At 41.5% G+C, this 13,611-nt stretch overlaps 1 protein-coding gene across 1 annotated transcript in view; it reads right to left on the reverse strand.

Annotated features, from left to right (window-relative positions):
* LOC139730867 (neural-cadherin-like) overlaps positions 1 to 13,611 on the reverse strand; it is a 64,953-nt gene that overhangs the window by 26,241 nt on the left and 25,101 nt on the right. The window contains 13 exon segments of the mRNA XM_071641742.1: positions 360 to 551; positions 1,252 to 1,552; positions 2,515 to 2,792; positions 3,377 to 3,517; positions 4,651 to 4,798; positions 5,670 to 5,874; positions 6,874 to 7,202; positions 7,822 to 7,988; positions 9,218 to 9,494; positions 10,578 to 10,789; positions 11,759 to 12,154; positions 12,436 to 12,547; positions 13,270 to 13,483. Coding sequence (XP_071497843.1) covers positions 360 to 551; positions 1,252 to 1,552; positions 2,515 to 2,792; positions 3,377 to 3,517; positions 4,651 to 4,798; positions 5,670 to 5,874; positions 6,874 to 7,202; positions 7,822 to 7,988; positions 9,218 to 9,494; positions 10,578 to 10,789; positions 11,759 to 12,154; positions 12,436 to 12,547; positions 13,270 to 13,483 — 2,972 coding nt within the window.

Below are 13,611 nucleotides of genomic sequence, written 5' to 3' on the forward strand. Positions count from 1 at the left end.
ACATGATTTACACCTGATGGGGATTGGTTGGTTTGTTGTGAAATGCATTAAAAGCAGCAGGCCCACTATCACTCGCTCATGAGAATTTTCTTCTATTTTTCTTTAAATGGCAATGGCCAATACTGTCCCCTTGTATACAAAGAGTAAGGATTAGAAAACTGCATTTGGAACAGCAACAGAATGAAATTTATGTGTTGAGCATTTTGAATTTACAGACTGCACCTTGCCAAAAAACATGTCATGGAAATCAAAGTTACATTCATTATTCCTGTTTCACTAGCCATGACACCTAGAATACTGATACAGTACAAGTGCATCAGCTCTACGTTGTCGGAGCACACACGAAGGCTACAACTCACCTGTCGAGCTGCCGTCGGAGACTTGCACCGTAATCTCGTACTCGCTCTGGACCTCCCGATCAAGTACCTCCGTCGTTGTCACTAACCCACTGTCAGGGTCTATGGCAAATGCATTTGCATCATCCTGAATGATGGAGTATACCAATGGATCTGTGTCGAGGTCTACAGCCGCAACCTCCATCACCTCCGTACCTTTAAGATACAGTTAAGAGAGATGACTGTGCATGATATATCATTCTTCAGAGGTTATCAATGGCTCCGCATTATATGTATATGTGTATATGAAGGGCTTGACACTAACGGTGGCCCGGTGGCCAGGGGCCACCGAAAATGCACGTCGGGCCACCAAAATTTCAGAAATGAAGAATTTGGTGGCCCGATCGGGACACCAAAAAAGGTCGGATATTTGCCTTTGGGCCACCAAAAATAAAAGCTAGTGTGGAGCCCTGGTATATGTATATATGTATAGAATATGTTTATGATATGTATCCTATATTCTTTACCTGGTCGAATAAATAATAATAATAGTAATACTAATAACAATAACAATAACAACAACAACAACAATAATAATAATAATAATAATAATAACAACAATAATAATAATAATAATAATAATAATAATAAAATAGATATATATATATACAAATACTATGTTGAGCAGTAGAAGTAAAAATGCTCACATTCAAACTCATGAATGTTAGAGCATAAAAGCTTTAATCTTTTTACTTTGAGAAGTTTTACAGACAACGATAAGTCTGACACAAATTGCCATACGATTATCTTGTGAAACCATCAATTACATTCTCATGTTGGACAGGTCCTCATAATTTGTGGCAGCATTATCACAGAGAAAAAGGGGTTACAGCAAGCCTGGAGGATGGATTCTCACCCATTGGCCTGTTCTCCTCAACGCTGCCCACGTATTCAAGGTTGGGGAAGGACGGCGCGTTGTCGTTCACGTCCCCGACCGTCACCACGACGTCGACGTAGCTGGAGAGCCCGTTGCCATTCTCATCGGTCGCTATGGCGACGAGGTCATACTGCGCGACCTCCTCCCTGTCCAGCTCTTGGGTGACACGAATGTCTCCCGTCTGCTCGTCGATGACGAAGATTTCGCCCGCTCCAGTGCCAATGAGTGAGAAGACAATGTCAGCATTGGATGATCCAGCATCCCCATCGGTAGCTTGCACCTGTCAAAATGTATGACACCAGGTTAAGTTATCTTCACACTATTTCCCTTTCAAAAGTGCATTCTCCACTCCATCTGCTCGCCCCCTCCCTTCCACAAATTGATTACAAAGTACAACATAAAAAGTAAAGAAAATAAATTTAAACATTCTTTTCCATTGTTATGATTATCTTTTTTGTAACCATGACAAAATGTGCATTATTTCCTCTTTTTTTTTTTTTTTTTTGGTTATAATATCATTCAGGCGTAACTGGCCAGATGAATGAAAGTCAAATTAACATTTTGTACCACTTTGAGTCAAAAATTTTTTTCTTTGATGGAAATAAATATATTATTGAATTGAATTGAAACATATCTTTGGGTTTTGGTGCTGCTTGCTGCCATTTCATTCCCAATTCTCACATTAAATTAAGATTAATGCACACATACTTGGAAAGATGAATATGAGCTTCAGGAATAGATGTAGAGTAATCAGGTCGAGAGGCTTACAAGAAGAAATGAGAAGGGTGAGATGATGGAGCACACAACATTCAAACCATTTGTAATTCCTCACAGTGATTTTAAAGTTTTTGAATTATGTAGCTTCACTAATTGACCCAAGTCTGTGGTGATGAAAGGCACTGGATCTATTGTCATCCAGCAGTTAAAAAAAGGTCTGGACAGTGAATACCCTGGCTTGCAATGGCTGTATCCCTACGCAAGGCACCTCATCCTTATTGCCTTGTCCTACTGGGAAGATTTATAGCTGTCAGTCCTGTGGTTGCCGAGATGGAAGCTTTCACTGCTTACCTAGCAGCTATGTTAATGAGCTCATAATAAAAATTCAATTCAATTCAATTCAAGCATTTTTCACACATCATATTTAACTAAAAAAGTTCCTCCTCCTCACCACTCCCCCAACACAATAACAGAAGTAAAAGAGCTGGGAAGATTGTCTGCAGATACACAGTCACAGTCATATACCTGTACGATCACGCTCGTAAAGTCGTCTGTGTTTTCGACAACCGTGGCTGTGTACAGGCTCTCGGTGAACTGCGGAGCAATGTCATTCACGTTGGTGATGTTTACAACTACAGTGGTGGTTGCAGTATTCAAGCCATCATTGACGCTGTAACCCAACGTGTACTGTGTCTGCGTCTCAAAGTCCAGGTTGCCAGTCACCACTATCTCACCGGTGCTCATGCGTACGGCAAAAGCGCCCCCCTGGTTGCCGCTGCTGATGAAATACTCCAAGTTTTGGGCTGAATGCACAAAAAGAAAATAAATGAATAAATACACAAACTCGGGCAAATCAGACAAAATGGATCCGGAAATGAATCATCCTGATGATTTGGATGGGAAGACATAAATAGAGAATTAATCTATTGATGGCAGCAGGCCAACTGCCTTTATAATTTACAGAATTGATGAAAAACATGACCTGCGCAAACATTTCTCACAGGAGTTTTCATGCAAACTCTACAACAGAATGCGGCATCATCTCAACTTGCTTGCCTCTGTGCACTGCTTTGGCGGTAAATTCATGTTAACATATCTAGCATAGCACCAAAAGAAATTCTCAAGGCACATATTACGGAAAAGATGAATTTTCTGCTGAAGCACACGAGCAGTTTACTTCTAGTTTGATATGCACTACAGAATGAATGAAAAAGTTGCTGATTATGTATGAAATCATGAAATATGTCTTCCAAGTCTTTGAAAGAAAGTGTGTGCAATGGTTTAACCCCCTGTGTTCTTTGAATGCCAATGGGCACAGAAAAACCCATAGCATTGTACACACTGTCCTAAGTCCCTGGCAGAGAAAGGGGTAAGGAGGAGAACTCACAGATATCTGCATCCGTTGCCGTGACAGTGCCAATCACAGACCCAAAAGGCGTGTCCTCGGCAACCTCATAGGAGAAGTCCCCTGTAAAGACCGGCTCGTTGTCGTTCTCATCGACAACTTCGATGAAGACCTGAGCGGTTCCTGTTGTCAACACAGAGCAAGATGCAGTGGGGTCAGGGGAGGGCATAGTAGCACTTGTGCAGGCATATACTAAATGCAACAATTATTCAGTATCCAAGTAGCATTTAGCATCAGAATATCATCTTCTAAAAACACAGCCAAACAAAAAACTAAACACTAACAAATGATGAAATGTCAAGAAATAAGAAAGGTTGAAACAGAACAACAACAAAGAGAATATTGGCAATTTCATTAACATCTGTTATGGAATACAAATATTATGGAACGTCAAAGTTCCACATCTTTCTTCTTTTCTTTTCATGACATTGGTCACCACCTCCTATAGAAATATGTGAATGTGGTAATATCACTGCTTAGGACCCTTCTACTGGTTTACACAAAATAGTCATATTCTTGGTCAATACTGTACAAGCTGTTATTTTCGTATACAAATATTTTCTCAAATGAGGTCATGGACATTTTTGCCAGATGCTGCTTTCGTGAATTGACACTACCAGGCTATTGTAGGTGCATTATTTGCCCAGTGCGTGGTCTGTTGTTCAATTTGCAGTCCAACATTCATTTGCGAAATTCATGAAAATTAAACCCTTGCAAAAATTACAGCTTATGCAGTTGATTACAAGCCACAACTCCCTTCCCCTTAGAAGTCACAATCGCAAAGGTCAGGGCTGTAAACACTTCTTCCATCAGAAATCTGTGCAATGCTACAGAGTAATCAGGGAGATGTTTGCGTGTGACATGCACCTCCATGTGAAAAAAAAAATTCCACTTCAGAGTGACTCTTACATTCCCTTATCCAGACATGATGAGATATTGAAGTTTTCAAAAAGCCTCCTACATAATTAGAAAGACTTGGCAGCTCTGAAGATATTTACAACTGTGCAGTAATGCAATATAATGAGTAAAATTGTTACAAAAAAAAAGTACTGTAAAACACAATATTTTCGCGGCATGAAATTTTCGTGAATGGCAGCCAACAGCCTTATTCGGAGCATGAAATTTTTGTAAGTTGCCTCTAACATTCAATGCATATAATGCATTTTAATTTTGCGAAACTCAGCTCTCATGAAATCCGCGAAATTAAAATGCAAGTGACATTCCTCGTTGTACATTATTCATGGTTTATTACTCACTGGTATTCAAGCCATCGGAAGCCTGCACGGTGATGATGAGCGTCTCCGAGTCGAGGGCTTCACGGTCAAACGTTTCCGTGGAAGTGATCTCTCCGGTTGTAGGATCTATTTCAAAGCTGGTGTCTGCCGTCAGTATGCTGTACGTGATCTGCACACGGAGGAGAGACAAGTCACAAGGTCCATGAGACTAGTTTCCCCATCGCATCAGCATCAACTGCTACATGTATACCATTGTGGAAGGTGTACTCACAACACAATAACAACGTAGAATGAAAACAGAATGTGAGATTTTGAAATTTTCTTCAATATCTTTTCCATTGCAACATGTTCCCATTTGATCATCTGTGAGCATCAGCGAATTTGTCCTGGTCCAATGACCCCTGACCCAATTCCCTATCATCTCATTCTTCTTGCCTCTCTGGCTTTATAATTCCAGGGGGGTGTTTCATAAAGCTGCTCGTAAAGTTACGAACAACTTACGAGCGACTGGTGATCAATTCTGATGTGCTATACTTATCAGAATTTCCATAATTCAGCACAAGAACTGATCACCAGTCGCTCGTAAGTCGTTCGTAACTTTACGAACGTCTTTATGAAACAGGGCCCAGGAAGGCACTACTGAGGCTTCTCCTCTACTGATTCTCACCCAGTCAAGAATAATGAATCAAAAACAATTAAAGTCTCATTATCCCACTGCAGTGTGTAACAGCTAACCTGCTGCAGACTACAGTAGGTTCACAGACATATCAAAATTTCAGCTGATATTTTTTCTGTCTTTCTTTGAGGACCTACCAAACGGCTACTTCATTCAAATGAACCTACCTAATGCACTGCAATATTTAGGGGACCACTTTGTGGTCATTTCTTGCTGCTACTGAATGTCTGGCAGGTTTTCCAGTAGTCACACATTACAAAGCACAATACTTGCATATTCATATGTTTGCTGGGGGAGGGGGGGGGGGGGAGGAGGAGGGAAGAGGGGGAGGGGGAAGGGGGGAGGAAAGCCATTTTGGCTTTACCTGACGGAAAACTGCCGAAGCATCTCTGTCTGTCGCCTGTATTCTGATGACCGGTGTACCAGCATTTTGATTCTCCAAGATATTTGCATAGAAGGTGCTGGCTGGGAATATAGGGAACTCGTCGTTCACATCCTCAATTGTTACTGTAGCGATGGTGTCGGTGGAGTATGGTGAAGTGCTCTGGGCATTGATTGTCAGACTGTAGCTGTTGATTACAAAGAGTAAAACATCCATGAAAAGTTGCTTGAAATGGATTTCAAAACTTGCAGAGGGTAATATTCTCTCGCAACAGTGATACAGGTATGTGCAGCAAGGCACACTGAGAGCTATACCTTGGTTTTTGCTGCAGTTACAATCATCAGAATATAGTCATGTGACTATGTCACAATTATGTCACGAAACAAAGTCTTCCCTAAATTCTATACCAAATCTTATATTTGCAATCTTTTCTTGAACGGTTGTAACAAATTTACAGCATTTATTTCATCCCTTAACTAATCATATCATCTATTCATATCACAGAGACTCCACCCCCAAGCACCTTCTGATCTTGAGATTCTCCCGCCTGAAACCCCTAGCAAACGGGAGACTCCAACTTTATGTGCACGAAGCATGAAGTCCCTTGCGGCCGGGGTCCAGGACCCGCTTAAGGGCCCTGGAAGCTCTAGGGTTCCAGATGCTCTCTCATGCTATGAAGGCTTATTTTTATATACAAGATCATTTCAAGCGGGACACACAGAGCCAGGGCAGGACAAATTGCATCTCAAGCAGGAGAATGGGAGATTTTGCAAAAATGGGCTTTTGGCGGGAGATCTCCTGTCGAAAGCAGGAGAGTTGGAGTCTCTGACATCATCCTTCATCTACTTACAGATTAGCTGCGATTAGCTTGACATACATGTGCGCATACTCACAAACGCAATGCTCTATGTCTATGCATGAGGAGAAATTGCACCAATTCTAACTTTCCTTAGCCTATAACTTTTTGCCTGTATGTGTAGAACAAAGGTAGTAGCAGTGTTGTACATGGATATTTGGTAGGTTGGAGATTGAAAAGCCAAATATTCATGATCACATGCACATATCAGTACGTATGACATCTCTTTCCTGCATTAACACATGTTCATACATGCAAGTGAAAGACTCAATCATTTATGGCAAAATATATCAGTGAGTAGCCCGACATCGACCTACAAAAGAATTGTACCTAGAAACAGTCTCAAAATCTAGAGACTGCTGTAACGTGAGGATGGCCGTGTTGTTCAGTGGCACAAGGTCCAGGGTAAAGGTTAGTTCGCTGTTGGTCTCAGGACGTAATCCCTGGATGATGTTGAACCCGATTTGGTCATCGCCATCCGTGGCTGAAATCATGAGGATGTCTTCGTTGAAGCCAAAGTTTTCGGGGATGGTCACCTGGTAGGGCGTGTTCTCGAATGTGGGCTGACTTACAGTATCTGTCGGGTCACGCACGTCAATTTGAACGTCGCTGCTCGCCGTGAACACTCCGTCTGTCACTGTCACTGTGAACGAAGCCTCCTGTTGATAAGGAAACAGACAGTTTTGTGGATCTCAGCAACAGATCAAACACTGATTAAAGCACAAAGATGCATTCACACTTTTGCTGAGGGAGTTCTTGAGTCACATCAGTGTGGCACTGGTCACCTGAATACTTTATGATTCTCAAGTTGAAGCTCTTGCTGGTGGGCCACCATTCATTCTATATATTCAATCTACACATGTACACTGTAACTAGGCCTCAAAAAACTTTGCAGGAGCCAAAGAGGGCCTTGGGTTCAAAAGGATTTACGCCAAAAATGAAACATGACAGGTATGTGGGGGTCTGGTAACTGATTTCCCACACACAAAACCACTCAATGACAGAGTCATTAAACCACGCCTACAGAGGACTTACTGAATGACTGATTTTTTGCCTCATTAATACACCACCACCCCCCTTCCTTTTATGTTATCTGAATGTTAACCTGCTAGACACAAGAATTATGATATGGATACAGAAATACCACCCAGTTAATATGTGGACTACAAATCACTGTTCTATCACCACATCACTGTCCTGTTTACAGGGGATGGTAGTATCAAAGCTCAACCACTTGAAAAGGGAGGGGAACGACTGACAGGAAGGAAACAGGCTTACCGTAATAGAAGACAAATCTTCTCTAACGATAATCTCCCCATTGCCGGGGTTGATGCCGAAGTCTATGGTGTCCAGGACACCATAAATCAGTGTTCCCACTTCATCCAGATCATCAGCTGTCACGGTCAGGACCACGTCACCTGAAGCTGCATCAGATCTAACTGAGGCTGTAGCAACAAGCACACACACAAACACACGCGCAAAATAAATGAAACAATGAAGAGTTATTGAGAATAAGAGATCTGTGTCTAGAGCTCACCTGAACAACCCACTTCACCTTAATGTCACTCCACCTGAGACAAACTCCTTTAGAAAATCTTGAGATTCTTGACTGCCACAGGACTACAGTATCCGCCAAATATTTTGCAAGGTTTTATTTTGGCAAATTTTGCAAGTCGGATGCTATCTACAAATTTAAAAACACAAGAAAATATTAACTCTCATGCACACACACATGCACACATACTGGTCATCTCTAGGTTCCATGGTGTAGTTCACTATCGCAAATTTAACCACTTGCGAAATTGTTGACAAGTCCCAACTTGTGAAAATATGTGATTCATTAAATATATGGTGTACATGGTATTGGGCAGCACCCTCCAAACACACAACAATCTCCTAATACCCACCATCCTAGTACACACTATATAACACCTTCAGAGTACACAACACCCTCCTCAAACACAGCAACCTCCTAATACACAACACCCTTCTAACACACAACACCCTCCAAGCACACTAACACTCTTCTAATACACAACACCCTACTACTACACAGCACCCTCCAAATACAAAAGATCCTCCAAATTTGCAACACCATCCTAATCCGCAACACCCATCTAATACGCAATACCCTTCTCATACGCATCACCCTCCCATACAAAATCATATAATGACCACAGGATAGAAACTTTGTATCAGGGAGGCACTGATATTTCATTAAAAATGTGTACTGAAACTAGAGAATAAAAATCAGAGAGCCTCTCTAATAGTCAGGGGAGCATTGGCTGTCTTTAACTAGCATAATCTGAGGGCAGAGAATAAATTAATTGTCAGCCAGACAGGCCAATGGATGGACGGATGAACAACCAAAATAACACACTGCTCCACTCTTAGTCACACAGCATGACTATTTTTTGTTTTTGTTTTTTTGTACAAGCAGATACATTTCACTTTCTATATGGGTATGACAGAACCATGATATCTCACGCAGAAGAAAAAGACAGCATACCAAAGCTGATTTCAGGTTAGCATAATGAAAGTTTTTTTTTTTTTTTCATTGAATTCTAACGCTACTACATCCTCCAAAACACTTCACGCACGTAAAGTTATATAAGTATTCTTCCCAACATAAGACTTGAGTTGCTAGTTCTCAGCTACATGTTCCTACACTTACTGCGATACTGGGACTGCGAGAATACTGGGGGGTTATCGTTGACATCGTTGACGGTGATGGAGAACGTGCAGAACCCGGTCAGGGCAGGGTCCCCACCGTCCTCCGCCGACACCAGCACCTCGAAGATCGGGGTGACCTCGCGGTTCAGGTTCCCTGTGGTCGTAATCACGCCATCGTCGTCGATGCGGAAATAGAGGGCAATGTTTGTATTATCGTTGGAGGAGATAGAATAGCTAAGTTCGGCGTTGGAACCCTGGTCGACGTCCACTGCAGTCACCTGCCAAGAGGGAAGAATACCCATAATGCATTGTAAATGGGGATGGGAGAAGGGGGAAGATATGTGGAAACATGACATCTGTCACTTATCCAAGAAATGAGGTGTGACCTATGTAAGACATGAGATAAGTATGACATGTTACAGCATTGTTCATCTTCTAATTAGAGTATTTCTGGCAAGTTCAGACTATTACACAACTTGCATCTTGTCTGAATTACCTTACTTTGGTCCTTCAATCCAAAGTACTGCTCAGGTTATGACATCTTATTCAAAAAGATATAAGTATCTACTTGAGATATGAGTACATATTGTTCTGAATGGCTGAAGACACCTTGAAGAAAAAATTGCCACCTTTAAGGGCAAATTGAATTTGAAAAATTGTAACAACTATTTAAGATTTTCTTATCATTTATGTAAACAGAGGGTGAAAAATTTTGTTAACCCCTTAATTACAGGAACCAGGTTCCCATGGCGTCAACTGATATACGGGAACCTGGTATACCAGGCCAAAATGCAGACAAGAGTGTCTGTATTCGTGATCTGAATTCATGTTTATTTGTGCTATGAGACCAAGAAAAATGACTTTGATCGAAAGATTAGAGTTTACCCTCCCAATATCTGTAATCTTTCCGTCTCAAAATTACATATATTTTTGCCAATTCTCCATTTTTCCAATGCAGTAACACACTTGTTTTGTTGCAAAACTCATATGAAGAAGTATGCAGCTGTCACGGCTGACCTTACTAGATTTTGACTTTTGCCGACCTTATTCAGAATCAGGTGCCCTTATTGCATATAACAAAATACTTCGTGAGCCCATCAGCACACGCTCTATTCATAATTCATGTCCGACAGATGATTTGCATTGTTCGATGGCACATGTAGTTGACCGTGGAATTGGGAATACATGTACCGCTTGACCGCTTTTGCACAGAAGATCAGGAAACTATCTGTTCTCTGTCAACCTGCCAAAAAGAATTGCGTTTGGGGGGCACTGATGAAGGCTCTCGGAGAATTGCGGTAGGAGCGGGTTACGGGATCAAAGTGGGCATGGGCAAAGCCAAAAACACCTCTCATGCTCACCTGAATCACTTCATCCCCGTTGTCAGCATCCTCTGATATGTTTGGAGCATAGGTGCCGCAATCTGGAAAATCCGGGATATTGTCGTTCAAGTCTGTGACTGAAATTTCTGCCATCGCCATGGATACAAGTCCAGTAGAATCCGTAGCGGAGATGTTGAACTGGTACACCGACTGATATGAAAATGGCTGTGTTCGCACTGTTGATATTACACCTAAGGAAAGACCAAACAATCATCATTATATGTCTGTGATGACATGCTGTATTTCCTTGAAGCAACAAATAACAAAACACTCAAGGATTAGGAAAAAAATTGAACGGAAAGGAAGATATGGAACTTTAGCACCACTCATTCCATTCCCACAGTGGTTTACACACATATGGTGAAGCTTTTAAAAAGGGAATGAGACTAACCTATACATGTGGACTGAGTGAATGCAGCATTATTAGCAGAATATGTCACCATAGTTTGAGTAAAAAAACCAACAACAACAAACAAAACAGACAATTCAATCAAGTTACAAATTTTAAGATATTCAGTGCTATCATCACGGGATGAGAAGACTACCAAACTTCATGACATCATGCATGCACACAGACAGATATACAGATATCACAGAATTCAACAAAATTTCATTTATTGCTGTTGAAAAGACAAATTCTTTTAAATTGCTACTGACATAATGCTAAGAGTAATGCTATTCCCCAGTTTCCTGAAAGAGGTAAGTCAAGTGATCTTTCATTATGCTAGAAATGAGAAATTATGTCGAATTTTCTGAATATTTTCTTTATATTGTTGTACATGCATGAAGTGTTACGTCTCCTCATCCAGCAATAGCAGCCCAAAAATGTTAAAACTTCAATACTTTTCATAGAACTGTTCAATTTCAACTCTGCTGACGTGATCAACTAATATTGCTGCATCTCCTCAATTAACATATATGTTTTGGTTTCATTCTCCTGTAAAAGAAAGAGAGAATTGAAACCTGTTTGCCTTCGCATTGTAATCTGCTGAAATGGATATTCCTCATTTACACGAAAACTGTGACCCCTTTTTGTGTGCATGTGCTCTTCTTCGAATCAGACCTGAACTTAATTTCGAAGTGCCACCTATCTACAATCAGCGTAAAAAAATACAAGATGATATAAAATCTCTCTGAAGTAATATTGCCCATGGCATTACCTGTATTCTGATTGATGGCAAAAGTTCCATCCCCACCAATAATGGCCAGGGTGATGGTATCTCCCACATCGTCATCGCTCACGTAGACGGTCCCCACTTCGTAGTTTTGGTTGGCCGTCTCATCCATGCGGAAGAAGTAGTCGTCGGGATTGAAGACGGGCGCCTCCGGGGCATCGGCCAGGGAGATGACCACCGTGGCCGTGCTGGACAAAGGCTGGCTGCCGCCATCCGTGGCTCTGACCGTGAAGGTGTAGTAGCGGGGACCCTTCTCGTAGTCCAGGACACTAGTGGGGGAGATGTCCCCACTGGTGCTGTTGATTGAGAAGACGGTGGAAGTCGTCACGATACTGTAGGTGAGCTCAGCATTCACCCCAGTGTCGCAGTCAGTGGCAACCACTGTAAAGCAGGGAAGAAATCCAGTGAGATAATCAGCGTGAATACAAGGTGGTTCATAGAACTGCCGAACAGTTAACAGCATAGTAATCCCCCACAAATATCCATGCTACAAGATAGCACAGTCTTGTGCAGATCCTATAACATCTTATATCATACCATTTATCCTTCACATCCTTTTTGTTTGATCACAGAAGACCAAAGCTATTGTCGCACAATGAAAAGGCATCTACTGTAATCTTGTCAGGCAGAGAATCTCACAGAAGAATGACCTTTGACCTCACCTGTGGCTATGGTGTCTCCGGGCTCTGCAGTTTCTGGGACATCATTGAAACTGAGGACGTCTTGACTGAAGGTCGGTTCACAGTTATTGATGTCCTCCACCATAACGTTCACCTGCAAACACAAGGAAGCAGGAGTTTAAAAGTGCACATCCCGAGCCCATGTAAATGCTGGGCAGAGTGCAAAGCACAGTAGTCGTAATGAATCAGTCAAAACCCACCTTACATCGTGATTATTCTTGTTAGAGGCAGCATACTTTCTCTTTGCATTCACCACTCCCACAATTAGGCATTACATATGAAACTCACAAAATATATTATATCGACCTTAACTATTTGATTGTAAGTGTGGTCAAATTACTAGATTATGGTCTGTGATCGTATAACAAAATATACACAACATCCAATCAAATGTTATTTGTACACACAAGTGCACTGTATGTACATTGCTAACCCTTTAGCAACTGACAATTCTGTACATAATACCCTATTGTTCCCTAGAAGGTACAGCAATATGTACTACTCTCATTTCGACAACTTTCTAAATTATTTTAAATAACTCACTGCATGTTTATTTATGTTTGTTATACGTTATGTTTATTTGAAAGCCTATCAGGACCTTTCCAAGAGAGCGGTGTGTCACAAAAGTAATTCTAACATACTTTTGTTGACCTTTGATCTCTTTGAAATTATGTAATTATATAGTTCATATGAAAATTAAAAAAATGGTAAAGCATAAACTATAACAAAACAGAAGGGCAGTTTTGGGCGTTTTCGTAAGTAATAAGACAGGCAGGTTTGAGCGGTTCAGTTACTAATGGGTTACGGATGACTTACCCTGACTTCGGAGGTCAAAGGGTCATCTGCTGTGCTCTCTACGGCCTGAACAGTAAGGAAGTAGGTCGGTAGCTCCTCATACAAAACCTGCTCCGTCAGGGTGATGGTGCCGTCTTGAGCGTTGATGGTGTGCGTGGGGCGATTCGCGGGACCGGTGATCGAATACGTCACCGCCACATTGCGCTTGAACGACTCTGCAGTTACTTGAGTGACTCTGTGATTGGGTGGGGGGAGGGGGGGGGTAAGTAGTATGGAGGAGAGTGCAGTAAGCCAACTGAGCTGAAAAATGTTGCAAGATTGTAAGGAGAGTCTGATATTCCAAATTCAAGTATTTTTTCACGG

This window comes from Diadema antillarum, unplaced genomic scaffold (genome assembly GCF_040938485.1).
Source record: "Diadema antillarum isolate AM-2024a unplaced genomic scaffold, OU_Dant_1.0 seq00000340_RagTag, whole genome shotgun sequence".
NCBI lineage: Eukaryota > Metazoa > Echinodermata > Echinoidea > Diadematoida > Diadematidae > Diadema > Diadema antillarum.